The sequence below is a fragment of the Odocoileus virginianus genome, chromosome 4 (assembly GCF_023699985.2).
Source record: "Odocoileus virginianus isolate 20LAN1187 ecotype Illinois chromosome 4, Ovbor_1.2, whole genome shotgun sequence".
NCBI lineage: Eukaryota > Metazoa > Chordata > Mammalia > Artiodactyla > Cervidae > Odocoileus > Odocoileus virginianus.
Genome location: NC_069677.1, coordinates 86,670,066 through 86,696,477, shown reverse-complemented (window position 1 = coordinate 86,696,477; position 26,412 = coordinate 86,670,066). Strand labels below are relative to the sequence as shown.

General features: G+C 42.1%; 2 protein-coding genes and 1 pseudogene across 9 annotated transcripts in view; 2 read left to right on the top strand and 1 right to left on the bottom strand.

The window, feature by feature from the left end:
- TTC3 (tetratricopeptide repeat domain 3) overlaps window positions 1-10,614 on the bottom strand; it is a 123,267-nt gene extending 112,653 nt beyond the window's left edge. For 3 of the 8 annotated variants that reach the window (XM_070466976.1, XM_070466977.1, XM_020870868.2), the window contains exon 1: window positions 236-3,018. The gene's annotated coding sequence lies outside the window, so the exon portion shown is untranslated. Of the gene's footprint in view, window positions 1-235; window positions 3,024-10,433; window positions 10,523-10,542 lie in introns of those variants that run through there. The other 5 variants (XM_020870871.2, XM_020870878.2, XM_070466979.1 and 2 more) reach the window with 5 other exon arrangements.
- A 235-nt stretch (window positions 10,615-10,849) lies between these two features.
- Window positions 10,850-24,986, top strand: PIGP (phosphatidylinositol glycan anchor biosynthesis class P). The gene is made up of 5 exons (XM_020870879.2): window positions 10,850-10,955; window positions 11,432-11,535; window positions 21,613-21,685; window positions 23,546-23,664; window positions 24,790-24,986. Exons 2-5 carry the CDS (start codon window positions 11,454-11,456, stop codon window positions 24,900-24,902), a joined length of 387 nt encoding a protein of 128 aa, XP_020726538.1. The 5' UTR covers window positions 10,850-10,955; window positions 11,432-11,453; the 3' UTR covers window positions 24,903-24,986.
- On the top strand, window positions 12,047-15,640 carry LOC139034841 (HIG1 domain family member 1A, mitochondrial pseudogene; annotated as a pseudogene).
- Window positions 24,987-26,412: the final 1,426 nt, after the last annotated feature.

The following is a 26,412-nucleotide window of genomic DNA, read 5'->3' as shown; positions in this document are numbered from 1 at the left end:
CTTGAGGTGTCTGTTTCCTCATTTATTAAATGAGGACAGCAATACTACCCATTTGATTAATCGGTTAACATGTGTCAAGTACGTATACTAGCATGTGACGTATAGGGAATGCTATGAACATCAGCTATGACTAACAAGCTAGATGAGTATTTTTTAATCCACCATTTGGATGCCTTCAACTAAATGGTCTCCCTTAACAGCTACGTCCAAAAGCACTTTTCAGCTTACAACTTACTTGGCGCTGTGGACCACTTCCTCCTCAGAACTCTTCATCTGGACTCCAAAGACCATCTTCTCCTGGTCCTCCTCCTATTCTTCTGGCTGCTCTTCCTCAGTCTCCATGGGCGCTTCTTCTCCATTCCCCGCCACCCAAAGGTCAACTCTCTCTTCTTCTCATGCTTACTCTCTCCACACCCATGGCTTACAACAGCGCTTTCTGAACTTTCATTATGTGCATAGCTTCACCACAATTTTTGCCATTTCCACAGGTCACATGTATTTTATTTTCTTAGTATTCCTTTTTTATTGGGCTCATTTGGCCTAAGTGATAACACCCGTGATATTGTAAGTTTGAAGTACAGCTTATGTTTTTCAGACACATTAGCATATATTCCTAACTATTAAAAAATTCTTTATCTATGTACTACTTTAAACTGTCTCATAACCCACTGTAGCAAACCATGACTAAAAATGCGGTTAAGACTCTCAAATCTCTCCAGGCTGGGTTACAACTCATAGACTTCTAGACTCTCCCTGTCATCCGCTACTGGATCTTAACCAAGATGTCCCATAAGCCTCTCAGATTCAGTGAGTTCAAAATCAAACATCCTTTTCCTCAAGAACAAATGAAACCAAGTTCTTTTCTCTTTATGTTACCAGTAAACTGCTCTACATGCCACCTGGTTACCAAATTTGGAGGTCAATCTAGACTCCCCAGTCTCCTTCAACATTTCTAACCAAAGTGACCACGAAGTCCTGTCATTTCAACTCCTCTAGGAAACTCAAATTGGCACGCGTACAACTCTTCATACCCGGGGCCACTGCCCTGGCTGCGGCTTCATCTCATCTCCTCTGAACTACTTGAACAAGCAGCCTCCTAACTGGTGACTTGCCTTCGATCTTGGCATCCCCTAAAACTCTGATCGTAACATTTTATACTTAACTCAGTAGCTTCTCTTTATCTTCAGAATAAAGACCAAACTCCTTACTACAGCACAGAAGACCTTTTGTGGTTCTGTTCCTGCATTTCTCTATCACTCCATGACATAATGTAGATGCCAGTCCTACCCAGCTGCCTGTCATTTCTAAACAAACCTCATCTGCAGCCAGAATGCCTCCCAGTCCTTAGTACTCGATTCCAAGAAGCCTTTCCTGAACTTCTCACACCACCAAGTTTATTTTCACACCGCTTCTCTGTAAGCCCTGAGCATCCTGCTCACATTATTTTGATAAGCAGTGTTCAGTTTGGTCACTGACAATTTCTCTCTGCAGGTTCACTATGGGTCCAAACGGTGCATTGTGCCCTATACATCTTTATTCCCTATCTCACTGTCTTCCAAAGTTTTAATTCACACTCCCCAAAGTAGAAAGCTTTGCCAAATTCACCTGCCAACTGTGCTGTTACCTATTTAATATTTTGATTTAGAATAACTCAACTTTCAACTTAGATATAAACTTGTTTTAATAGAAAATTTGTTATCACCAAGAAATCTTATGTTAGGACAGAATTTTTTACCTGATACAAACTAAAATGAACATATTACAAAAATTTAATGCAAATGTAAAAGACTTCTGATCCCATCTGTTATGATGAACCAAAGGGGCGTTTCATGACTGCAGAACAAAGTGGATGCTAGATTTTTTTTAAATGTTACTGAGCTCACAGAAATAGGGAACATTTAAAGTCACTTTTTTCTCCCAAAGCAACAAACCTCTATTTAGAAACTAAACCTGACAGTCAAGATGACAAGAACAACATGGGACACAGAGCCATGGGCCAGGAGCAAAGTGAGAGACTAAAAGGGGATCCCACGGACAGCTCACAGCCAACGCTGGCACAAGCCCTATCAGAAGGAAAGTATCCCAACTCAGACTCTCAGAATTCCCACAGAGAAAGAGCAGTCAAGGAAGAGCTCATAACTGAGAATCTCCAAGCACAGGAGGTGACAACCCACTGTGAGGGAGATAACAGAAAAAACAAGCAGTAATCTAGATCCCTAAGTACATCAGACATGGGAGTCACCAGTCTACAGAATATCTACAGATTTCAAAAAATGAGCAAGCGACAGGAGATTTTAAAAAATGACTGGGTATAGCTAAAAAGAATGGAGTGATACTTTTAGAAATTAAAAGTATAATTGTTAAAAATAAATAAAATAGATGGATCAAAGAGATGATTAGGCACTGTCAAGAAAACTGACAAAAAAGAACGTGCCTGATGAAATTATCCAGCATTTTAAGTTCTGGCAAAGACACAAGGAAGTTAAAAATATAAAAGATGAAAAATAAGTGATCTGGAAACACACACATACATACATATATCCACTTAAATCTTTGGAAGGAGAAAGTAGATAAAATCAAAGAGAAAATGTTTAAAGAACACATGGCTCAGAATCTTCTAGACTTCATGAAAAACAGTATTCTGAATCAGGAAACACATGTATCCAAAACAGGATAAATAAAAAGTAATCACTATCTAGACTCAGAAGTAAAGGTGTCATGCCAAAGACAAAATTCAATGCAATTAGAAGAAAAATAATATTTTCTTCAAATTACCATAAATAAAACTGGTAGCAGACTTTGCAAGTAGAATAACATCTTTACACATGAACAGAAGGCAAAGCATCAACCTAAGAACTGTATACCTATCAAAATTCTCTCTCAAGAACAAGGGTAAAATAAAACTAATTTCAGATTTAAAAAAAAGAGCTGACCACCAAGAGACTTGAACTAACTTCTAAAAATACCAATTAAAAATCATAAACTATCTGACTGTATTTAAAAAAAAAAATCTAGTAATACATTCTTAAGAGACACCTAAAATATAAGGACATAAAAAAGGTGACAGGAAAATGAAGAAAAAGGTTAATCCATGTAAACTACCACAAAAAAAAAAAAGGGAGGACAGACAAAACAGACCCTAAGACAAAAAACAAAATCAGGCATAGGGAGAACCACAACATAACAGAAAAGCGTCAACCCACTAGGAAAACAATGCCTAGCTTGCATGTATCTGATAAAATAGTCTCAAAATACATAGAAGAAAAACTGTTAGAACTACAGAGAGTCTGTAAGAAGGTTACAGCAGAAGATTGAAACACATTTCTCTCATGCTGCTGCTGCTAAGTCACTTCAGTCGTGTCCGACTCTGTGCGACCCCAGAGACAGCAGCCTACCAGGCTCCCCCATCCCTGGGATTCTCCAATCAAGAACACTGGAGTGGGTTGCCATTTCCTTCTCCAATGCATGCAAGTGAAAAGTGAAAGTGAAGCCGCTCAGTCATGTCCGACTCTTAGCAACCCCATGGACTGTAGCCTACCAGGCTCCTCCATCCATGGGATTTTCCAGGCAAGAGTACTGGAGTGGGGTGCCATTGCCTTCTCCATCTCACATGCTAGGTCAAACAAATGAAAATTAATACAGACAACCAGAAACACAATTTTTAAGTTTGATCTAACAGATACATAACTAGAGGAATATAATCTCTTCACAAGCACACACAGAACAATTATAATTCCCTATGTACAAAGCAATAAAGGACAAACAAATGTTTTAAGAAAAACACACTACATTCTCTGACAACACAATTAAGAAATGAACAGTAAAAAGGAAAATGAAGAAATATTTGGAAATTTTAAAACACATATTTTAAAGAAAACTCTCAAACGCGTAAATCAAAGAAGAAATCAAAATAGAAATTTTAATTTTGTTTAAATTTATTTAAACCATATTATGTAAAGCAAACATGAACTTTGAGGAATTTTATAGCTTTACCTGCTCATGGCAGAAAACAGGAATGGCTGAAAAGTAGTAAGCTAATCATGCAGTTTAGGTTAGAAAATAATAAAGAATTCAAAGAAAATTTTCTTTATCAACAGTTTAGAACAATCTTCATATTTTTATCATATTTTTATCAATTAAAAATAAAGTGTGACTCTGGTGAGGATTATATCAATAAATATTTGCATGCTCAAAATAAATAAACTAAAAGGAAAAGGAAATCATAAGGGAGAAAAAGATTAAAAATATAATAAAACACAGTATTAACAGACCAAAAATTCATCCTCTGCCAAGATTAAATAAAATAGATAAACTTCTGGCAAAATTAATGAAAAAAGTCACATACAAATAACATCCAATATGAGAAAGGGAAGATAACTACAAATAAAAGATTAAAATGGGAATTAAGACGGTATCATGAACCTGATAAAAATAAATTTGTTGAAGGAACAAATTTCTAAAATTTACCACACTGTAAATCAACTATATTCCAACAAAAAATTAATTTAAAAAATAAAATTTACAAAACTCACTAAAAGAAACCAAAAAGCTGAAGTCCTACTACTATTCAATTGCTAATTACTACTAACTAACTTGTCAACAATTTACAATCCTTCCACACAAAAAATTAGATCCAAATGATCTCACAGGTAAATGCCACCAAGTTTTTAAGAAATAAATCACTCCAATTCAAACTGTCCAGAGAACAGAAAAAAAATGAATCACTCTAACTGGCATAAAGCAGTGTAACCTGAACACCAAAATCAGACAAGTAGTCAATTTAAAAAATGACAGGTGATTTCATTCATGAACAGATGCAAAAATCTAAATAAAATACTAGCAAACTTCATCGAGTTCACAAAAGGACCCATCAAGGTCTACTTGCATCTATCTTAGGAACAAATATAAGAGAGAATTAAGAATTTTTAAATATATAAATTGGAACCATTACACTTAGTGTATTAAAAGAGAAAATCCACAAGATACTGTCAACAGATGCAGAAAAGCATGTGACAAAATAGGCAAATGACGATTTCCCTAACTTAGTAAAGAGTGTCTACAGAGACTCAAACAAACATTTTTAAGGGGAAAACATTATTTTTGAAATCAGGAACAAAACATGTATTTTCACAATAATCACACGTATGCTCACTATAAATAACTTCTAATGAATAACCATAATCACATCCATCAAACAAAGATCTAGAAGTGTGCCAGCATAATAAGGAAAGAAAAAAAAAAATTAAGGAAAACTAATTGGAAAGGAGGACCAAAAGTGTCACTATTTGCAAGTGATATAATTATCCACATAGAAAACCCAAAAGGATTATAGAAAATATATCAGAATAAGTGTTTATCAAGTGGATGAGTAAGATCAATGTAAAAAATCCATAAATTTCTATTAACAATAAACAGGAAATAGAATCTAAAAAGAATCATCTGTAACAGCAACTAAACTCCTAGAAACATCAGAATCAACATTTAAAAACTGTTAGATCTATAAGGGAAAATTCACAAAACTGTATCAAAAGCCATTAGAAACCTAAATAAATGCAAATACATACCCCAAAATCTTAAAGATTTCAAATCTCTCCAAACTGATTTTAATCATTCTAATTCGTGCCCAAAGAGCTTTTTCTGTCATATGACAAGCTGATTCTTACAAGAACAGCTAAGACTCAAGTGGCTCCCCAGGCATCTAGATGTCAGGTAAAACTACAGCGTTAATAATCATGACAGGGTGCTAGCAACAGATAGACAGGTGGACAAGTGGTACAGAAAGGAGAGTCAGAAACAGATCCATGCATATAGAAACTAAACATGCAAAAAAGGTGGTTCAGCAGATCATTGGTGAACAGAGAGCCAATTTAATACATGGTATGTGGTCAACTGTAGCCACATGGAGGGAAAAATGAATGTGGATCATTAACTCACACCATATACAAAAATCAGTACCAGATGGATTACCAACTTAAATGTGAAAGGAATCATTTTAAAATTTTTAAACAGAAACACAGGAGAACATCTTTATGATCCCAGGGTAGGGTAAATTTCCAATTAGATTACATTAAAATTAAGAACTTTTGTTCACCAAAACACACCACAAAGTGCAAACAGACCGACCATGAACTGGAATAAGATATTTACAATGTTTATACTCAATAAATGATTAGTTACCTATTACAGTTTTAAAAGAGAGCCCAACAGAAAAGTGGGTAAGAGATATGACCAGGTATTTGTGTGTTTGTGTGTGAATGACCTATTTCCTTTTTGTGAACAAAGGGGAGATAGATGGTACACAAAGAAAAAGATGTTCAAAGTTATTAACAATCAATAAATGCACATTAAAACCACAATGCACATTTCATATTCATTTGGCAAATATTAAGAAGTTTGACAAGTAACAAGTGTTGCAAAGGATAGAGATCAACCGTAACTCTTAACACAAAGCTAATCAAAGTATATAAATTGACAAAACAGCTGACCAAAGCTTAAGCTGGTACAACCACTTCAGAAAACAATTTGGTATCATTTTATAGTTGAACATTCATACCCATAGTCCAGCAATTCCACTTCTAGTAAATAGCTTGCCACAGTGGTATTTCAACATTCTTTTTACTCATGAACCACAATAAATGCTATTAAATATTACACTCATATTTTAAAAATGACATCTAAAAAATTTCAGTTCTAAGTTTAATTGCAAAGGATGAATCGCTAGAGTATCACAGTGACATTTTAAAATAACACTGACATATCACTGGTTTAAAATGCTGTAAATATTATAGCATAGAGTTCATCAAAAGATAATTAGTGTATATACTGACGTGTATGTGTGTGTGCACTCTTAAGTCACTCCAGTTGTGTGCCACTCTTTGTGACCCCATGGATGGTAGCCCACCAGGCTCCTCTGTCCACGGGATTCTCCAGGCAAGAATACTAGAGTGAGTTGCCATGCCCTCCTCCAGAGGATATTCCCTGCCCAGGGTTTGAACCTGTGTCTCTTACACCTCCAACATTGGCAGATAGATTCTTTACCACCAGCACCACCTGGGAAAACCTACATATGTTGATATTAAACATAAAAGTTACAGTTTATTGGAAATGCAGCTCTTGAGGAGATGGAAAATGTCTGCATTAAAAGGAAGTGTTCCCTAACACTACAGCTGCATGTATTTTAAATTATCCTTTTGTACCATTGAGAGTTTTTCAATTGGGACATTACCTTGGTAAGATTCCAGGCAAGTAGATGGTATGCCTTCCTAATTTAAGGCAGAAATGCTACTCTGAAGGGGGAGGTGGGCAAATAGAACCAAGAGGAAGTTTCCATCACAGGCTTCAGGCATTACCAATTTTAGGAAAGGATACACGTGGAATTTAATGATCTACCAATTGATTCATTAATATCACTTGTGCCCAAATACTCCTCAGAAAATCTTTATTTCTTCCCTGGAAGGCATATATCCCAGTGTGAAAAGTAGAGAAATTCTTGCAACTGTGTACCAGAAGATATATATAAGAATCTTCAAAACAGCAAAACCTAGAAACAACCGAAATGTTCATCAATAGAAGAATGCATACACTGTGTTATATTCTCCAACAGAATATTACACAGCCATGAAAATTAATGACATGCCTATCTGAATATCAGTGACTCTCAAAAACATAACATTGAGTGAAATAAGCCAGCCCAACAAACTGTATCCAGTATTCTTTTTTTTAAATTAAAAAACAATAGAGACCATACAATATACTGTTGAGGGATATACACATATTTGATAAAATCATTTTTAAAATACAAGGAATGACACAATTCAATAGTAGTCACCCTGGGGATGGTAACATTCAAAATCGTCATTTTGATTCTTGGATTGAGTGGTGGGTTGAGAGGAGTTCATTTTACTGTTTTGCTTCACAACTTGCATATATGTCACATATATTTTGAAAGCATTAAGTATAAGTAGTACATTAAAGAGGGAAAAAGATTTTTAAAAATCCATTCATCATATGCAAAAAAGTAATTAAATCACCTCACCTGCCACTAGAGAGGTACATCTAACATACCATGGAAATCTTTATCTTACATCAACCATAGGAAGTACATTAGGTACAAAATAAATGTTCACTGCAATTAACTTTATGAGAACCGAATGAGATAAAAGCTTGAGTCAGCTGTGATAGAGGAACCCATAGGCTTCACACAGGGCTAGAGCAGAAGCCAAGGTAAGCAAATTTAGCTGCAAGTTAAAGTTACAAGCAAGCTGGTCAGTAACTCAGGTAACATAAAGGGTTTAGCAAGAGTGTGAGGAAATAGGTGTCTTCACTCAATACCAGTCAGAGTGATGAATTAGTGCAACCACTTTGAGAGCTTCCCTGATATTTGGTTACATTGAAGATGCATATATCCTAATATGCAGCAAAATCCACTACTTGGTGTATTTTTTCAAGAAATTTCCAAACGTGTGCACAAAGCAGACAAATACAAAGATGTTCAAGGCAGGATTGTTTTTAGAGTAAAAAACCTTCAAAGTCCATCAGTAGCAAAACGGATAAGTAAATTATGGTATATTCATACAATGGAATTCTATACTAGCAATTAAAATGAACCAAACACAATTACCCAATTTATTCACATGTAAATCTGAAAATGTGATGCTGATCAAAAAAAGCAAGTTGCAAAAAGACACATATTGTTTAATAACATTAAAGTTCAAAATACACAACACTACATATTGTTTATCAATTCACCGTGATCAACATATAAAATATGCAAGCAGATATACACAAACCTAAACACGGTGACTATCTCTAGGAAAGGAGGGGCGGAAATGAGAGCACCTCCACATTTTGCAATTTTAGTTCTTTTAAATTAAAAAGAGGATCTGAAGTAAATTCGGCAAAATACATCTGCAAATCTTAGTCATGAATTGGTTAAATCCCACTCTGTATTCTATGTGTGAAATCTTCCAGAAATTGAAAAGAAGCAAAATCCCAGAAAATTAGGCAGGAGTAAGAAAACTGAGCAAATGAACAGGGAGAAACAGAGACCAAAAACGCAGCCCTTGAGCGCAGAGCACGAACCTTTGAGCAAGAGCAGCAGCTGGGTTTCTAACGTGTCTGAAGCTTCCTTCCCTGTGAAGCCTTGTAATAAATCCCATCTCCCTTAGGATAAAACGCAAATTTCCTGCAATACAAAATGTACCTAACCAGAGCTGTAATTATGAGAAAATTGCTCCCAAAGGAGGACTGAAACCTGTAAGCTGTCTACCTTGTTTCCATCGCCAGGACGCTGGGCAGAAACTAAAAAAGGTAATTTATGTGAATGCCACGAAACACTTACGTGAACCATTAAGTATCATCAAGAACGCCTAGGATTGGCTAGAACGTATTCGCCCAGCTGTCGCGTATATATACATTTTGGAAGGAGTCTGCCATCGGAGATCTTTGGGCATCTTAGGAGGCCTCTAAAAATGGTACGCCACACGGGTACCAAATAACATTCACCTACGCCTTAGCTCCATTTTTGGCCCCTGGCCCCCTTATTCCGTCCCCAGAACAGGCTGACTCGACCGGCCACACTGGACATCCTAAACACTACCGAGCAGGTAGCCGGACCCACGGCTGCCCCTGCCTCTTCCCATTAGCGATGGGGGGTGGAGGAGAGGATGCTCCGAAGAGGCGCAGCGAGCACTGCGTTCAGGTCTCCCTCCCCCGACCCCCTCCCCACACTCGGCAGCCATTCTCTCGAAAACAGGTGGCGCATTTGTAAAGAACGCAACACACGAGGAGGGGGACGTGCAAGAACGTTCACCAACACTCTCGAACGAAAGCCCGCACCCCGGAGAACACGCACTCGCTAGGACCCAGGCGCGCGGGGACACGCGAGGACGCACCCCCACGAGGGCGCTGCTGCAAGGGGGTGGGTCACGACTGCAGGGGGCGCGGCCACGCGCGCGCGGGCGGGCGAGCACCACGAGAGGGGCTGACACCAAGGGGGGGCGAGCACCCCCGAGAGAGGCTGTGACACCAAGGCAGAGGGGGCACCCACACAGCCCGGGCGCCCACGCCCGGGCCGGGAAGAATCTGCGCGGACACAAAGGGGCCGGGAGGGGAGACACCTCGCATGTCCACGCGCGCTCGGGTCGGCGGACCCCCCCAAGGCTAGCGGGGGTGTCACCCGCGCACCGACGGCGACGAGGGCGCGCGGGCGGCCGGGGGACGCGCACACACAGGGGCTTCTCCCACCTTCGCACAGGAGCCCCGAGGGACCCACACTTGCAGAACAAGGAAACCAGACAAAAGACACACCTACTGGGACCGACGACACCGGCCACACACACCACACACACACACCTCGAACCGACACCATCCCCCCCGCCCCTTACACACAGTGCAGGCACCACAGCCAACGACGCGCACACACCCACACTCACCACACACCCACGGAGGGGGTGTGGAGGACCCCTCGCCCCGGGCATCTCGGCTGCTGCGCGACAAGCTGACACATCCGGCAGCCCCGCCGCGCGCCAGGTGTGCACTCACCGGGGCTCGCAGCCCGCGAGCCTCGGACGCGGGCAGCCACCGCCGCCGCCTCCGCCTCCTCAGGCCCTCCACGTCAGCCGGCGGGCGGGTGGGCGCGAGCGGCCCGGCGGCGGCTGGGGGGCGGGAGGACGTGCGTCACGTGAGCCGCACCGCACATGCGCCGTCGCGCAGGCCACGCCACGCCCCCCGCCGCGAGCCCGGCGATTTCCCGCACGCCCCCGCGCTCTCGAGAGGCTGACTGACCCGAGTCGCGGTGCGCCTGCGCGCGGGCGGGGTTGCCGTGGCAACCGGGTGGTGTGCAGTTTGTCCTCTCTCGCCCTCCTGCGGAGCCCCTGGTCCGCGCCTGCGCCGAGGCCTCGGCCCTGAGGTGGCCGAACGTGCCGCGGGGGGAGTCAGCGCCTGGAGGACCCAAGGTCGAGGGCCACCCCGCAACCCGGGGGGGGAATTCGAATGAGAAAATTGACCTACGAGAGGGCAGGGCCCAGTTCTGGGTGTCGAGGCCGAGGCGGGAGGGCGCTTGCGCGCCGGCCCCCCCATCCCTCCTTGCCCTTTTCTTCCCTGTTCTCACGGAGGCGAAGCCTGCACAGTTGGGGTGGCGTTCAGTTCCGCCCCCGTCCCCGGCTCTCCCCTTGCCGCCCACACCTTTCACTGTAGGACGTGCGCGCGCACGTGAGGTTGGGGGGCTGGTTGCTCGTGCAGGCCACGGTTGGGTGCTTCTGTGCACGTGTGCGAGCAGGTGTGCGTCGGAGGTCAGTGCACCGGTGTCGCCTGTTTGGTTTACTAGAGAAACCAGAGGCTGTGCCCATAGCAAAGCGGTGAGGTTACAATAGACCCATAGTGAAAATGAGCGGATCACTGACAGATGACTTGCTTTTGTTTTCCCCCACAGAATATCTAAAGCCACGGGGAAAATGGTGGAAAATTCACCGTCGCCATTGCCAGAAAGAGCGATTTATGGCTTTGTTCTTTTCTTAAGCTCCCAATTTGGTTTCAGTAAGTACTCTCCTGATGGATGGCCAGGGCCTTTCTCTGATGTTCAAGGACAAGGAAATTTTTCTGTTTGTTAGTAGAATGTGCACACATGAACTGTGATTCTTTCTGCCTTTGTCTCTTTTTGGGAAAACCTGAAGAGAACTCTTGTCTTTTCAGAGTGTTCTATATTCCAGACATGAGCCTGAAAGATTTAATTTCAACAAATCTTTAAAAATGCCTCACCAGGCAGGATTGCAGAGGGAATGAAACCTGATCCCTGCCCTTAAGAAGGTCTTGGTTTTGTGGACAAGACAGAAGATTAAACCTCAATTACAACACTGTGATACATGCCATGGGCACCTAGTGAAGAGATAAATCAAAATGGAAATTCACCCATGGCTAATTCATATCAATGTATAACAAAAACTACTGTAATGATGTAAAGTAATTAGCCTCCAACTAATAAAAAAAAAAAAAAAAAAGCCACATCGTGGCGTTCTGGCCACAAAAAAAAAAAAAAAAAAAAAAAATGGAAATTCAGGGAATTCCCTGGCGATCCAGTGGTTAGGACTCTTGAGCTCTCACTGCCAAGGCTCAGGTTCAATTTCTAGTCATCGAACTAAGATCCCACAAGGCTCTGAGGCAGTGCAACCAAAAAAAGAAAGAGTTAATTTTTCTCCCAGGGACTTTATCTGCAGCGGGAAGGAGGAAGAAGTGGGAAGGCCTTGAAGGGACGCATGGTGAGGAGTAATCTGATACGGCCCCAGTGCAGCTGTGGGAGCTTGGGAGGAACAGGAATCGCTCCAGAAGTCAGCTGCACTTTACATCCTGGGTCTCAGTCAGTCCCCATTATGGTCCCATTTTACAGATAAGAAAGCTTGTTCACTGACACACCATATTCCCAGAGTCGTGTAGCAGGCCTCATGTCTCTCCCTAGAAGGATTTGAGAATTAGGAAGAAAAGTGGGTACCCAAAACTTTTTAGAATTTTGTGGAAACCAGGGAGATGGAGTGGCAGTGCTTATGAATCCTAACTGCATCAGTATAGCCAACTAAGCTGTGGCTAGGACAGCCTGTGAAGTAGTTATAGCTTGAGTCCAAATCCTGACTCCTCCACAGATTTGCTTTGTGGAGGACTGTTTACGTCTTCGATTCTTCAGAGGCTTCATCGGTGGAAGGGTGGTCATGTCTATCAAAAGCTAAGGAAGCATAAGACAGTCCTGTGAGATGGAAATTATCATTACTGTCCTCATTTGCAGATGAGAATATTGAGCACACGGGGCTTAAATAATGTGCCCAAGGTCACACTGTTGGTAAATGATAAAGTTAAAATTTCCACCCCGGCACACAGGGTTGATGTCACTGTGCTGCCTCTTTATGTCTGTTGTAAAGATTAATTGCCATCATTTATGCAGAGCACTTAAAAGAATGTGAGGCATAGGAATAGTAAGTAGAGGTTTCCCCTGCAAAACTGGAGGTGGCTTGGACGGTAAAGAATCTGCCTGCAATGCAGGAGACCTGGGTTCGATCCCTGGGTCAAGAAGATCCCTTGGAGAAGGGAATGGCTTACCCACTGCAGTATTCTTGCCTGGAGAATTCCATGGACAGAGGAGCCTGGTGGGCAAAGAGTCAGACACAGCTGAGCAACTTTCAGACACACGCATTCTCATGAAACCTTTCAGAGCCAAAATGGTATAAAATGAAGGGCACATTTGCTAATGCACAAAAGTTGAGCTCATGCACTCAATTTGATAAAAATACTCAGTTCAGGTAAAGATGCTCACAGACACAGGTGAAAGCTGTGGTGTCTTGATGCTGAGATGCTGAGGGTAGCCCTGGGAAAGGAGCTTGGACGAGCCTCTCTCCCTTCTCTGGGTGCGCGCTGCCTCTACGACAGCTCCCTGCAAAACAGATGCAGAAAAGTTTTTTAGTAAAAGCAAAAATCCTCTTCAGATTTCCTTTGGTTAAAGAAAACATACTACTGTAGGTCTTTTCTATGGCTTAAAGCGGACTTTCAAAAAGTGGGGGCAACCTGTACTTTATTGGAGTGGGTTGCCATTCCCTTCTCCAGGGGAATTTCCTGACCAAAGTATTGAACCTAGATCTCCTGCATTGCAGGCAGATTCTTTACTATCTGAGCCACCAGGGAAGCCCAATTAAACATTAGCTGCGACTCTGATTGTTATCATCAACATCATCATTTTTGCAAATCTGTGTTCTATAGAGTATTTGAAGGATTAGAGACTATACAGATAAATAAAAGCAATGACTTTAATAAGACTTAAATCCAACAGGACCCACAACCAGAAATTTTTTTTTAAATTGGAGGCTAATTACTTTACAGTATTGGGGTGGTCTTTGCCATACATTCACATGAATTGGCCATGGGTGTACATGTGTTCCCCATCCTCACCCTCCCTCCCACCTCCCTCCCCACCCCACCCCTCAGGGTCATCCCAGTGCACCAGCCCTGAGCACCCTGCCTCATGCATCAAACCTGGACTAGCGATCTATTTCACGTATGATAATATATATGTTTCAGTGCTACTCTCTCAAATCATCCCACCCTCACCTTTTCCCACAGAGTCCAACAGTATGTTCTTTACATCTGTGTTTCTTTTGCTGGCTCGCATATAGGGTCATCGTTACCATCTTTCTAAATTCCATATATATGCGTTAATATACTGTATTGGTGTTTTTTTTTTCTGACTTACTTCACTCTGTATAATAGGCTCCAGTTTCATCCACCTCATTAGAACTGATTGAAATGCATTTTTTTAATAGCTGAGTAATATTCCATTGTATATATGTACCACAACTTTCTTATCCGTTCGTCTGCCGATGGACATCTAGGTTGCTTCCATGTCCTGGCTATTATAAACAGTGCTGTGATGAATATTGGGGTACACGTGTCTCTTTTATTTTATTTTATTTTACGTGTCTCTTAATTCTGGTTTCCTTGGTGTGTATGCCCAGCAGTGGGATTGCTGGGTCGTATGGCAGTTCTATTTCCAGTTTTTTAAGAATCTCCACACTGTTCTCCATAGTGGCTGTACTAGTTTGCATTCACACCAACAGTGTAAGAGGGTTCCTTTTTCTCCACACCCTCTCCAGCATTTATTGCACAACCAGAAATTAATTCCACAAATTTTTCTTGCGTGCTTACCATGTGCTGGGCACTGTTACTGACCAGAGATGAGCAAAACAGCCGCAGATTTCCTGCTCTCAGAGTCTGCATTCTGCTGGGAGGGAGACGGTCAATGGACAATTTACCTGAGTAAAACATATAGAATGTCAGATGATAATGTATGCCTTGGGGAGAAATTAAGCAAGAAAGGAGCTTGCTGTTGTAAGTACAGCTGTCAGGAGGTTCCTCACTGACAGATGAGTTTCAGGCACAGACACAAAAAATGAGAGTTGCCATGGCAATGTTGAGAAAGAGCCTCTCAGACAGAGAACAGCCAGTGCAAAAGCCTAACAATGCCAGTGGTTTGAGGGAATTGATGGAAGTCATTAAACCTGAGACAGTGAGGCAGAAAGTAATAAGGGAGGTGAGAAGCCAGTACCCAGTGAGGCCAGTACCCAGCAGTTTTAATAAAACATAGTGGTAGAGGGGAGAAGCCGGCTGGATGGCGGGTGCGGAAGTGGGGTCAGAATCCGGTAGGAACCTGAAACGTCTTGAAGTTGTCTGAAGATTATTCAGTCACTATGTCAAGCGACAGAGATGTTTCTCTTTCTTCATTTGATGAAGATCAGGGGTCTAAACTTATCCAAAAAGCTAGAGAGGCACCATTTGTCCCCATTGGAATGGCAGGTTTTGCAGCAGTTGTTGCATATGGATTATATAGATTGAAGAGCAAGGGAAATACTAAAATGTCTGTTCACCTGATCCACATGCGTGTGGCAGCCCAAGGCTTTGTTGTGGGAGCAATGACTCTTGGTATGGGCTATTCCCTGTATCAAGAGTTCTGGGGAAAACCTAAACCTTAGAAGAGGAGATGCTGTCTTGGTCTTGGTGGTGGTGCTTGCTTTAGTTAGACATCTCACATTGAGGTTATATGTTTATGCGGAAAATAAGTTGTTTGGGTCAGACAAGAACATGGTAATTTGAACATTGGCTTCCTTTCTTGCAGGCCTGATTTGCCTGGTGACCAAGTGACTGGTGACTAGTTCACTAGCTAGGTCATTCAGGAGAGTCAGATCCGCACCGAAGAAACACGTCGCTTTTAAATACACTTGATAGCGGTACCTGTCCACCTTCTGAAACCCTTCTGTTGAAATTAGTTCTAAAGAAGACAACATGCCAGTCCTGAAAATGCTCCCAGTTGCTGCAGAATATCATATGCTTTTGATGTAATATAGGAATCCTATTTACCCCCGTTAATTTAACTTTCTGACTGTCTTGTGGACTGAGTACCGTTTTAAGGGCTGGTTGGCTCTTGAGAAACCCTTCAGAACAGTGCATGGAATACAGCATTATAAACCTCCCTGCAAGTCTGTGTGTGTTTTTAAACCAAACCTAAAAAGCTGGTAACAGAGCCACTTTGAAGTAGTATTTATTTTAGAAGCATAGTTATAAACATGAGAGTAACTTAAATTGTAGATCCCTTTAGCTCTTTTGTAATTGCAGAATTATATTTTGCTGCTGTTAGAATAATTTTAAATTATTTTCAAACATGTATTTTAAGTGCTAATGCAAAGGTAAATGAAAAACACTTTTTAAATGTGTGCAGTATGTTTATTTTCTCCAAAAGAATCATCAACTAAATAAAATGCCTATAATGGAAGTCATTGATGAGCAAGCTGGCTTGGTCAGACATAATACAACCTTTGGCATATCACAGAATGCTTTGTTGTACTTGTGAAATTCTCTAGTCTAACCTGAATTTACATTCCATGGTGATAACATGGTAAATGTAGTGTTATTAAAGTAAATGAACACATAAAAAAAAAAACAACAACATAGTTGTAGGTGCACAGGGTTTACGTGAGTCTCTCTGTATGTTGAAATACTTACTGAATTTAAAAGCTAATCGTAGGGACTTCTCTGGTGGTCCAGTGGTTAAGAATCCGCCTTCCAATGCAAGGGACGATCCCTGGTTAGGGAACTAAGATCCCACGTGCCACGGAGCCGCAAAGCCAGTGCACCTCAACTAAGACCCAGACCAGACACAGCCAAATAAATAATTAACTTAAAAAAAGCTAATTCTCTTAATCTGTTTAGGCTGTGCCCAGGTAGCTTAAACAATAGATATTTATTCCTCAGCTCTGGAGGCAGGGAAGTCCAAGATCTGGATGCCAGCATGGTTGGGTTCTTGGTGAAGGCCCTGATATGGTTTGCAGACCATCACTTTCTTGCCATGTCCTCATATCGGAGGATGAGAGGGCACGGCCCCGATCTCTTCTGGGTCTCATGAGGACACTGATCCCATGATGGAGCCCCCTCCCTCATGAGTTCATCTATACCTAACTGCCTCTCAAAGGCCCCGCCTCCAAATCCACCACATTGGGGATTAGGGTTTCAGCGTAATCATTTACGGGGAGGGGCACAAATACTCCATGCATACCTGTAGTTGTAGACTGTGGTAATGGCTTTGAAGAAAATAAAGAGAAATGGCCGGGAGTAAGAGGGTATGGTGTGCGGGTGGGACACAGCTGGAAGAGCAAGCTGAGGAACCCAAATGCCTTGAAAGAGCCAGAGGAAGAACATTCCAGGCAGACAGCGCTCACTACAAGAGCAGTTACCCTGCGTCTGAAGGTTGTCTGAAGTGCAGACATCAGACACTGTCTAGAGCTGAAGCGTAGTGTGTGAGGACTGGACCCTGGAGGGGCAGGCAGGAGCCCTGTCGTTTTAAGTTCTTGCAAAGCCTAGGAAGGACTTTGGATTTTATTCTAAAGGCATCAAAGTTCAAAACCCGGCAAATGATGCCGTTTGATTAGTATTTGGGGGAACTCTCTGAGTGCTGTGTGGAGAATCTCTTCAGGGTTCGAATTACTAGACCCCATTCTAAAACCCTGGGAGTCCTCTTTGCTTGCACTTCTCCTCCCCCAACTTGTTCATCTGCTCCTTCTTTTGTGCCTGCTGGAACCTCTCCTCTTCCACAAAAACATCTTAGACGCAGCTCTCCCAGCAACGCACATGAGATCCAGGCCTGAACTCCCCAGATGAAAAACCTCTGGGTTTCAATGTATGACAAAAACTACTGTAATGATGTAAAGTAATTAGCCTCCAACTAATAAAAATAAATAGGAAAAAAAAAAAAAAACCTTTGGAGCCTGGATGGTTAATCGTTTTGGTGTGTGGGTGAGTGGGTGCGTGCTCAGTTACCTCCAACTCTGCGACCCCACAGACTGTAGGCTGCCAGGCTCCTCTATCCTTGGGATTTTCTCAGAAAGAGTACTGGAGTAGGTTGCCATTTCCACCTCCAGGGGATCTTCCAGAAATACTCAATTATCCCCCTTGCCTCAAACATAAAGTTCAAGTTCTTTGCCCATGGTCTTCCATGATCTGGGACCTGTTCACTTTTCCAGCTGGTTTCTTACCACTCAGAGCCTCCTGCCATATGCCCCAGCCTCTCCAAGCTGCCTGGGGTTCCACAGGTACGTCGCTTCTCCTTCATGCTGTTAACCAACGCTCTGACTCCTGCCTGGGAGCCCAGTATGAACACATGCCCTGAGTTCTTGTTCCATCTCAGTAACTTTTAGCCCTGAGACCTTGGGCAAGTGACTTAAATTCCCCGTACCTTAGTTTTTTTCATCTGTGAGTGAGGAATAATCTTGGCACACGCCTGAGAGGGTTCACATAAGACAGTGCCCGGGAGGTTCCTGCCACTGCTTCTGGCTCATTTCTGTCACCCACAGGACTTGTGGGGATAGACACCATTTCTCATTTTTCTTCGGAGCCTTGACCTTTTCATAGCACCTAGCATATAGCAGATGTACAATAAATATTCATTCATTTAATTAAACTAAGCAAATTATTTCTATTTATGAATTTGCCTCATGTTTTTGCCACTATTTGTATTTCATTAACCTTCAAAACTCAAACTGCAAGCCCAATCCTTTCCAGCTTTTCCCTCTGCCATCCACCACCACTCTCTTTGATTCCTGACACTCTTGCTGCATCTCATGGCCAGGAACACCCTTTTCTTGTTACTAATATTTCCTTCCTTCCTCACAACTGCAAGCCCAGCCATTAGCATTTTCATCTGCCTAACCCCCATTCATCCTTTAGGCCCCAACGTTATGACTTCCTCCAGGAAATCTTTCCTGACCGTTACCATCACTTCCATCACCACCACCATGGGCTGAGGGCCGCATATGTGTTCCCACATCATCTGTTGTTACTTGCTTATTAATACTTATCACAGTGTATTGAAAGTATCAATTTATTTACTCATCTCTAGTCCTCTGCTTCAGAGAAGGCAATGGCACCCCACTCCAGTGCTCTTGCCTGGAAAATCCCATGGACAGAGGAGCCTGGTAGGCTGCAGTCCATGGGGTCGCCAAGAGTCGGACACGACTGAGCGACTTCACTTTCCCTTTTCACTTTCATGCATTGGAGGAGGAAATGGCAACCCACTGCAGTGTTCTTGCCTGGAGAATCCCAGGGATGGGGGAGCCTGGTGGGCTGCTGTCTCTGGGGTCGCACAGAGTCGGACACGACTGAAGTGACTTAGCACTTAGCAGCAGTCCTCTGCTTGGGGAGGGCAGAGGCCATCTCTTTTGGGTTCACCATTGTCTCTCATACTTCTGACATACAGATTTCTATAATACGTATTTGTTGAGAAAAATGTTAATCATCATGGTTGAGACAGGTGGTTTGAAATTTGTCTCTGTCACTTGGGCAGGGCTTCCCTGGTGGCCCAGACAGTAAAAGATCTGCTTGCAAAGCAGAAGACCTGGGTTCTATCCCTGGGTCAGGAAGATCCCCTGGAGAAGGGAATGGCTACCCACTCCAGTATTCTTGTCTGTAGAATTCCATGGACAGAAGAGCCTGGTGGGCTTGCAAAGAGTTGTATGTGACTTAGTGACTAACACTTTGACTTAACCTTGGGCAGATGATGTGACATGTCCAAGATTCCAGTTCCTCATCTGTAAGACTAACCTAACACTTCCTAGGATTGTTGTGAGGAAATGAAATAATATGGGTAAAGCGCTTAGAGGGCTTTCCTGGTGGCTCAATGGTAAAGAATCCGCCATCTGCCAATGCAGGAGACCCAGGTTCGATCCCTGGGTCGGGAAGATCCCCTGGAGAAGGAAATGGCAACCCACTCCAGTATTCTTGCCTGGGAAATGCCATGAAGAGAGGAGCCTGGTGGGCTACAGTCCATGGGTTCTCAAAAGAATCAGACATGACTTAGCAACTCAACAACAATGCCAGAGAGCTGAGAAGTGTGCTTCGCCTACAGTGAGTGCTCAGAGGTTGGCTGTTGTTACTGTTCAGCATAAAGGTGCCATAGAAACTTGGCAGTAAGACTGTGCTCTAGGAGATGAAGCCTGTCATGAATCAGAAAACGGTAGATAAGTTCACCTTTATGCCACTAATCGTCTGTAGCTGTTTCAACCCTGTAGGAAGGAAGTGTTGAATACCTACTTCATATAAAGAAAATTGCTAGGTGCTGTAAGAATTAGAACAGTTCTTAAGGCATGATTTCTGCCCTTAAATTGCTTAAAATAGTATGAGTTAAGACATATTTTTGTGAATAGTATGAGTTAAGTGTGAATAGTATGAATGAAGACATCAGTTCAGCCGCTCAATCATGTCTGACTCTTTGCGACCCCATGGACTGCAGCACACCAGGCTTCCCTGTCATCACCAGCTTCCCCCAGAGCTTGCTCAAACTCATGTCCATCAAGTGAGTGATGCCATCCAAGCACCTCATCCCCTGCTGTCCCCTTCTTCTCCTGACTTCAGTCTTTCCCATCATCAGGGTCTTTTCCAATGAGTCAGTTCTTTGCATCAGGTGGCCAAAGTATTGGAGTTTCAACTTCAACATCAGTCCTTCCAATGAATATTCAGGATTGATTTACTTTAGGATGGGCTGGTTGGATCCCCTTGCAGTCCAAGGGACTCTCAAGAGTCTTCTCCAACACCACAATTCAAAAGCATCAATTCTTTGGCACTCAGCTTTCTTTATGATCCAACTGTCACATCCATACATGACTACTGGAAAAACCATAGCTTTGACTAGACATTTGTCAGTAAAGTAATGTCTCTGCTTTTTAATATGCTGTCTATGTTTATCATAGCTTTTCTTCCAAGGAGCAAGCATCTTTTAATTTCATGGCTGCAGTCACCATCTGCAGTGATTTTGGAGCCCAAGAAAATAAAATCTGTCACTTTTTCCCATTGTCTCCCCATCTGTTTGCCATGAAGTGATGGGACTGGATGCCATGATCTTAAGTTTTTTGAATGTTGAGTTTTAAGCCAGCTTTTTCATGCTCCTCCTTCACATGAATTAAGACATACTTGTTTTAAATAGAGGAGTTGTTTAATAGAGTTTCAGGTTCAAAAGATGAAAAAGTTCTAGAAATATGTTTAACAGCAGTGCAAATATATTTAACACTACTGAACAATACACTTGATTAAGATGGTAACGTTTATGGTTTTTTAACCACAGTTTTTAAAAATGACTAGTAGATCTTGCCTGGGAAATCTCATGTACAGAGGAGCCTGGTGGGCTACAGTCCATGGCATCGCAGAGTTGGACACAACTTAGCAACTGAACAAAAACAACAACACACAATCAGGAGATTGTGATTTGGGAAGATAGTTTTTGATGGAAATGTGGTATAAAATGGAGAGTGAAGTGACCTGGCAATATGGAGTATAGAATTTTGTAAGAAATTAAACTTTATGTATAGAATAATAGTTCTAGATATTGAAACAATAAAGCCTGTGGCTAAAGGAAAAACAAAATGACTAGTCGAAAGTAATTGTGCAAAGTATTACAGGAATGGTACAAATAAGGAGGAAAAAATCATTTCTGGGTTAATCAGAGAAACTTCAAAGGAGCTTTTTTAATCTGAATCTTGATAAATCAGATGTGTGCCTTACTAATCTTTTTTCCTTTTTTGTTTTCCCCGTCTTTTGCAGTACTGTATCTTGTGTGGGCTTTTATTCCTGAATCTTGGCTAAACTCCTTAGGCTTAACTTATTGGCCTCAAAAGTAAGTTTAATATATTTCTTAATTAAAGTAGGAGTATATCAATGCTGTTTTGAAGGATCAGCTTTTTTCCTCAAGACTTTTTCAAATCTTATCTATTCCTTTAAGATCTGTACATAACCATATAGAAATGTAAAGTTTTTTAAAAATCATTGATATGCTTCTGCTTAAAGATGGTGGTCTGAATGCACATCTTTATCTCTACTTCCTCCCAAATTCTTGATGAAATAAGCCCATAATAAAAAATAATTGTTAAAATATAAACCCACAGGAGCAAATAATGGGACAGGAGAGCGGTATCAATAAAATCTGGGAAAGTGGATTGCAGACAGGTGGAGAGGTACCTGACTTAATTCCCACTTTGCCACATCGGTCATGCAGGAGGCAGCCAGAGTCTCTGTGCCCACAACACAGAGAGGCCCAGACATTGGAAATGTGGGTACCTCTTTACATGGTATTTCTGGGTTGGGCTGAAAACCATGTTTAAAGAGCATATGGCCTTTCAGTCCTCCTCCTCAGCCTGTAAAACTGAGAGACAAACCCTCCCCTGCAGAAGGAGTTTTACGCTATGGAAAGACTGAATGAGCCTGTAATTTGGGATACTCTAGGTCTATGTAGGCACCTTACTGAAAACAGGAATAAGTGAGGATCTGCTTTGCTGAAGTGGGAGTCCTCCCAAGCACCTGTCCTCTCCAGGCACTATACCACCCACTTTCTCCCAGCAAGATCGGAGGGTCGTCCCTGAGAAAGTTGACCAGCTCAAAGGCTGTCTCGTTTCTGAAAACGAGAGGTCCTCCAATGGGATGGCCAGGTCTCCCATAGTGAGGGTCATCAGTAGGCCATTCCAGTCCGCATATGCACAGTGGTTCCAGCTAACTTGTTAGTACCTCATCTATATTTTTTTAATGTTTCCCCCAACATATTCTCTCCCCATACTTCATATGTAAATGTGAGTGGACAACCACAATTTAACAGACATGAAAAGAAAGGCTCTAAAATGAAATAAGAAAAAGCAAAAGGAACTGGAAAGAAATGGAGATAATGCAAAGAACAAAAGAAAACGTTAACAAAATCCTCAGAGATAAGAAGAGATTATAACTATGAAGCAACAGGATGCTATAAATAGAGAATGTTCAGAGAATTACTGCATTTAGAATTATGACTGTGATAACCAAAATTAACATTTTAATTGAACGTTTAGAAGAAACACTGAAAGTAATCTCCAGAAAGTAGAGTATAGCAAAACAGGAAGTAGAGACAAGATGAGAGAAGTAAAACAGCAAAAAAATCTAACTCTTAGAAGTTCCAGAAAGAGAAAATGGCAAGAAAGAAAGAAATTACACACCAATAAACCATGTGAGGTAGAGCATTTGACATGCTTAAATGTATCAAGAGGCATATTAGAATCTGTCAGAATTTGAGGATTGACTATTGATAGGTACACAGAAAACCAAGCAAACAGACTAAAAGTGGTAATGACTTAATTCCAAGAAAAACAAAAAATTGTACAAGACAGAAAATAATAATACATTACGGTGCTCAGTTGCAAACATTATTTATATAAACATCTTCATGTCCATATTAGGAAGTTCAGAGAAAATACCTGAAGTTGAAAAAAAATCAAGAAGCAATGATATGAGTACGTTGTATAGAAAAGTGGAGGTAAACACTAGAGGAAGCAGGCTCCCGTGCCCCAAAACAAGAGAAGCCCACTCTCCACAGCTAGAGAAAGCCCAAGTGTGGCAATGAAGACCCACCACGGCCAAAAGATACACTTTAAAAGTGTCTTAACTTGGTGATGAGCTCTTGAGAACCGCAGCTTTTTGTGAAGTCTGTTACCTATTTTAATATTCTCTTCTGCAGGTATTGGGCCGTTGCTCTGCCTGTGTATCTCCTCATTACCATAGTCATCGGTTACATCCTCTTATTTGGAATAAACATGATGAGTACCTCTCCACTCGACTCCATTCATAATATCACAGGTAAATTTATAACCGAGGAAAGTGCTAGGGGAGGCAGGAGGGGGCATTAACACTTCCATCGAGAGAAGGGGCCAAAGCAGGCTAAAAGTGACACAAGTGGTTGCAGTAAAAAGAACCTGGGAGAAATAAACAGTTACACCAAGGACGTGGTCACGGGCACAAGTAAGCTTTGTGAGTGCACTGTTGGATAGTACTAGTTAACAAGTGCATTTTCCTGTAAAAACCACAAATACGTAATGTGTTCCCTGGCAACTCTGCCTGAGAGAAATTTCTGTTACCCTAAACAGGCTGTGTGGATCCGAGAATGACAAAGAGGTCCCTGCAGACTCTGTCTGGGAGGAAGAACTTGGGTGGCCGGGGGAGGGTGTCCTTGGGGTCACTGTGTACCCCAGACACCAGTTACATGGTCAGAAGAGTCACAGAATGGTTTTGTAGGGTTTCTTTTTTTTTTAACTTCTTTCATTTCAAGTCTAAAAATTAAAATAGATTAGATTCTTGGGAGTTCCCCAGTGGCCTAATGGTTAGGATTCCCAACTTTCACTGCTGTGGTGGGGGTTCAATCCCCAGTCAGGAAACCAAGGTCCTGCAAACTGTGAGACTCGGCCAAAATTTAAAAAAAAAAAAATTAGATTCCTGAACTTGTTTGGATTCTAGAAGTGTTTTTTTAAGTTCTGGTAAGGTTTTTTTTTTAACTTTCTGATACTTCTTTTCTGATAACCTACATATTTGGTTGGAATTACAGCAGATAGACAGTTTGTGCACAGAGGGGAAATTGTAAAGTTTGCATGAGGATTGTACCAAATAGTTTCATAGTTTTGGGGTATTGGTGTAATTCTGTTCCTATGAGCACTGTGCAAATGGGACTTGAATCATCATTGTACAGTTGAATGAAATATTAATTTCTTATCCAAGTTAGAGGTTGCAAAAAGTACTTTGCTGGTTTTTATTCCAATTGGGACATTTCTTCTAAAAAGAGGACTTAAAGGGCCTTTTAATTACATTACACATGGTATTTGTCATTATCCAAACATTAGCCCAGTACACTACATAGTTGGTCTCCACAAAGCACAGAGACTGTTGAAGAAATTACTTGGATAAACAGAGCCTTCTGTCTTCTTCTTACAGATAACTATGCCAAAAATCAACAGCACAAGAAAGACCAAGAAGAGGCCATCCCAGCACTAAGAGATATTCCTATTAGTGAAGTAAACCAAATGTTCTTTCTTGAAGCCAAATAACTTTACACCAAAAACTTAACTGTATGTGGACTAATACCAAACATTTATTATAAATTTTTGACATAAAGGTTTTGACCATACTAATTTAGACTGTCTTTTTTATTAATATCCAGTATTGAAATGTTTAAAAAAAAAGTAGGTTGAACTTCTTTTATATTAAGTTCTATTAATATTATAAATGTTATCAAATAGTAGTTACTAATGGACAGAATAAATACTGCATTACCATATGGCAAAAAAGGCATTCATGTAATTTCAAAGGGCAGTTGTATCCTCCCCACTGTTTGTCTTCGAAGCCCAGAGTTCAAACTCTCAGACTTTGGAGAAGGAGACATTTAATGTGTCCTCGCCATCAGATATGTGTCTAAGGGACAACTGCGTGGGTGGTCAGGGAAGGCTGCTGAGAGGAGACAGTTGGGGTTGAGATGTGATCAGCAGAGTCAGGCTCTGTTTATGAAGATGAGGGGCAGGAGGGAGCGTTCTGAACTGAGCAGCCGGGGCAGAGACCTGCCGGTGGGGGGAGCTTTGTGTGTCCTAGGCCAGCAGGGGGCCTAGTGCTTGCCTGCTGCCGAGGCTGTGAGGGTTGTGTGGGCCAGCGTGAGATGTCAGGTTGACCTGTCACTGTGATGGGTGTGAGGCACTTTAGATACTGAGCCATCAGGAGGTTTTAGGGAAGAGTGTGACACGGCCCGATCTGTGTCTTTAAGGGCCACTGGGGGGAAGTCCCTAGCAGTCCTGTGGTTAGGACTCCTTTCACTGCCAAGGGCGCACGTTCAGTCCCTGGGGAACTAAGATCCCACGAGCCACAAGGCCCAGCCAAAAAAATATAAGCCACTGGGCAGTGAATGGCGGGTGGATTCGGAGGGGGACTTGGTGTGGGGCAAGACTGTGGACGTAAGGAGACTGGTCAGGGGACTATTGCATTAGTCCAGGCAGAGTGTGCTTGCAGAGGGGTAGCGGTGGGGCTGGCGGGGAACGGGTAGCTTTGTAACGTCTGTTGGTGACACAGCTGGATCTGGTTGTTCAGGGTAGGCAGGTCACGAGAGGAGTTGTGAATCAGGGGTCACTCCTAGGTTTTTTTTGAATCAAGGAACTGAATAGATGACTGCCTTCCACTTAATCAAGCAGATTTGGAGAAGTACTGTTGAAGGGGTTGGATTTGGTATACGGATTAGTTTGAGTAATTCTGCTGGGGCTTCCCAAGTGGTGCTAATGGTATAAAAAACTTGCCTGCCAATGCAGGAGACGTAAAGAGACTCAGGTTCAATCCCTGGGTCAGAAAGATCCCCTGGAGAAGGGAATGGCAACCCACTCCAGCATTCTTGCCTGAAGAATCCCAAGGGCAGACAAGCCTGACAGGCTACAAGTCCATAGGGTTGCAAGAGTCAGACACGACTGAAGCATACTAATATCTGGATATGTCTCACATAAGATGAAGACGTTTAGATGGAAATAAGTATGAAAAAACAAACCATACACAATTTAGCAAGAGTGTACTCACAGTTGGCCA

What these genes read in the sequence shown, in the direction of transcription:
- PIGP (XM_020870879.2), top strand. Translation starts at nt 11,454, where the DNA reads ATGGTGGAAAATTCACCGTCGCCATTGCCAGAAAGAGCGATTTATGGC. An exon ending in AAGCTCCCAATTTGGTTTCA is followed by an intron (nt 11,536 to 21,612) that starts GTAAGTACTCTC and finishes CGTCTTTTGCAG; the next exon opens with TACTGTATCTTGTGTGGGCT. An exon ending in CTCCATTCATAATATCACAG is followed by an intron (nt 23,665 to 24,789) that starts GTAAATTTATAA and finishes TTCTTCTTACAG; the next exon opens with ATAACTATGCCAAAAATCAA.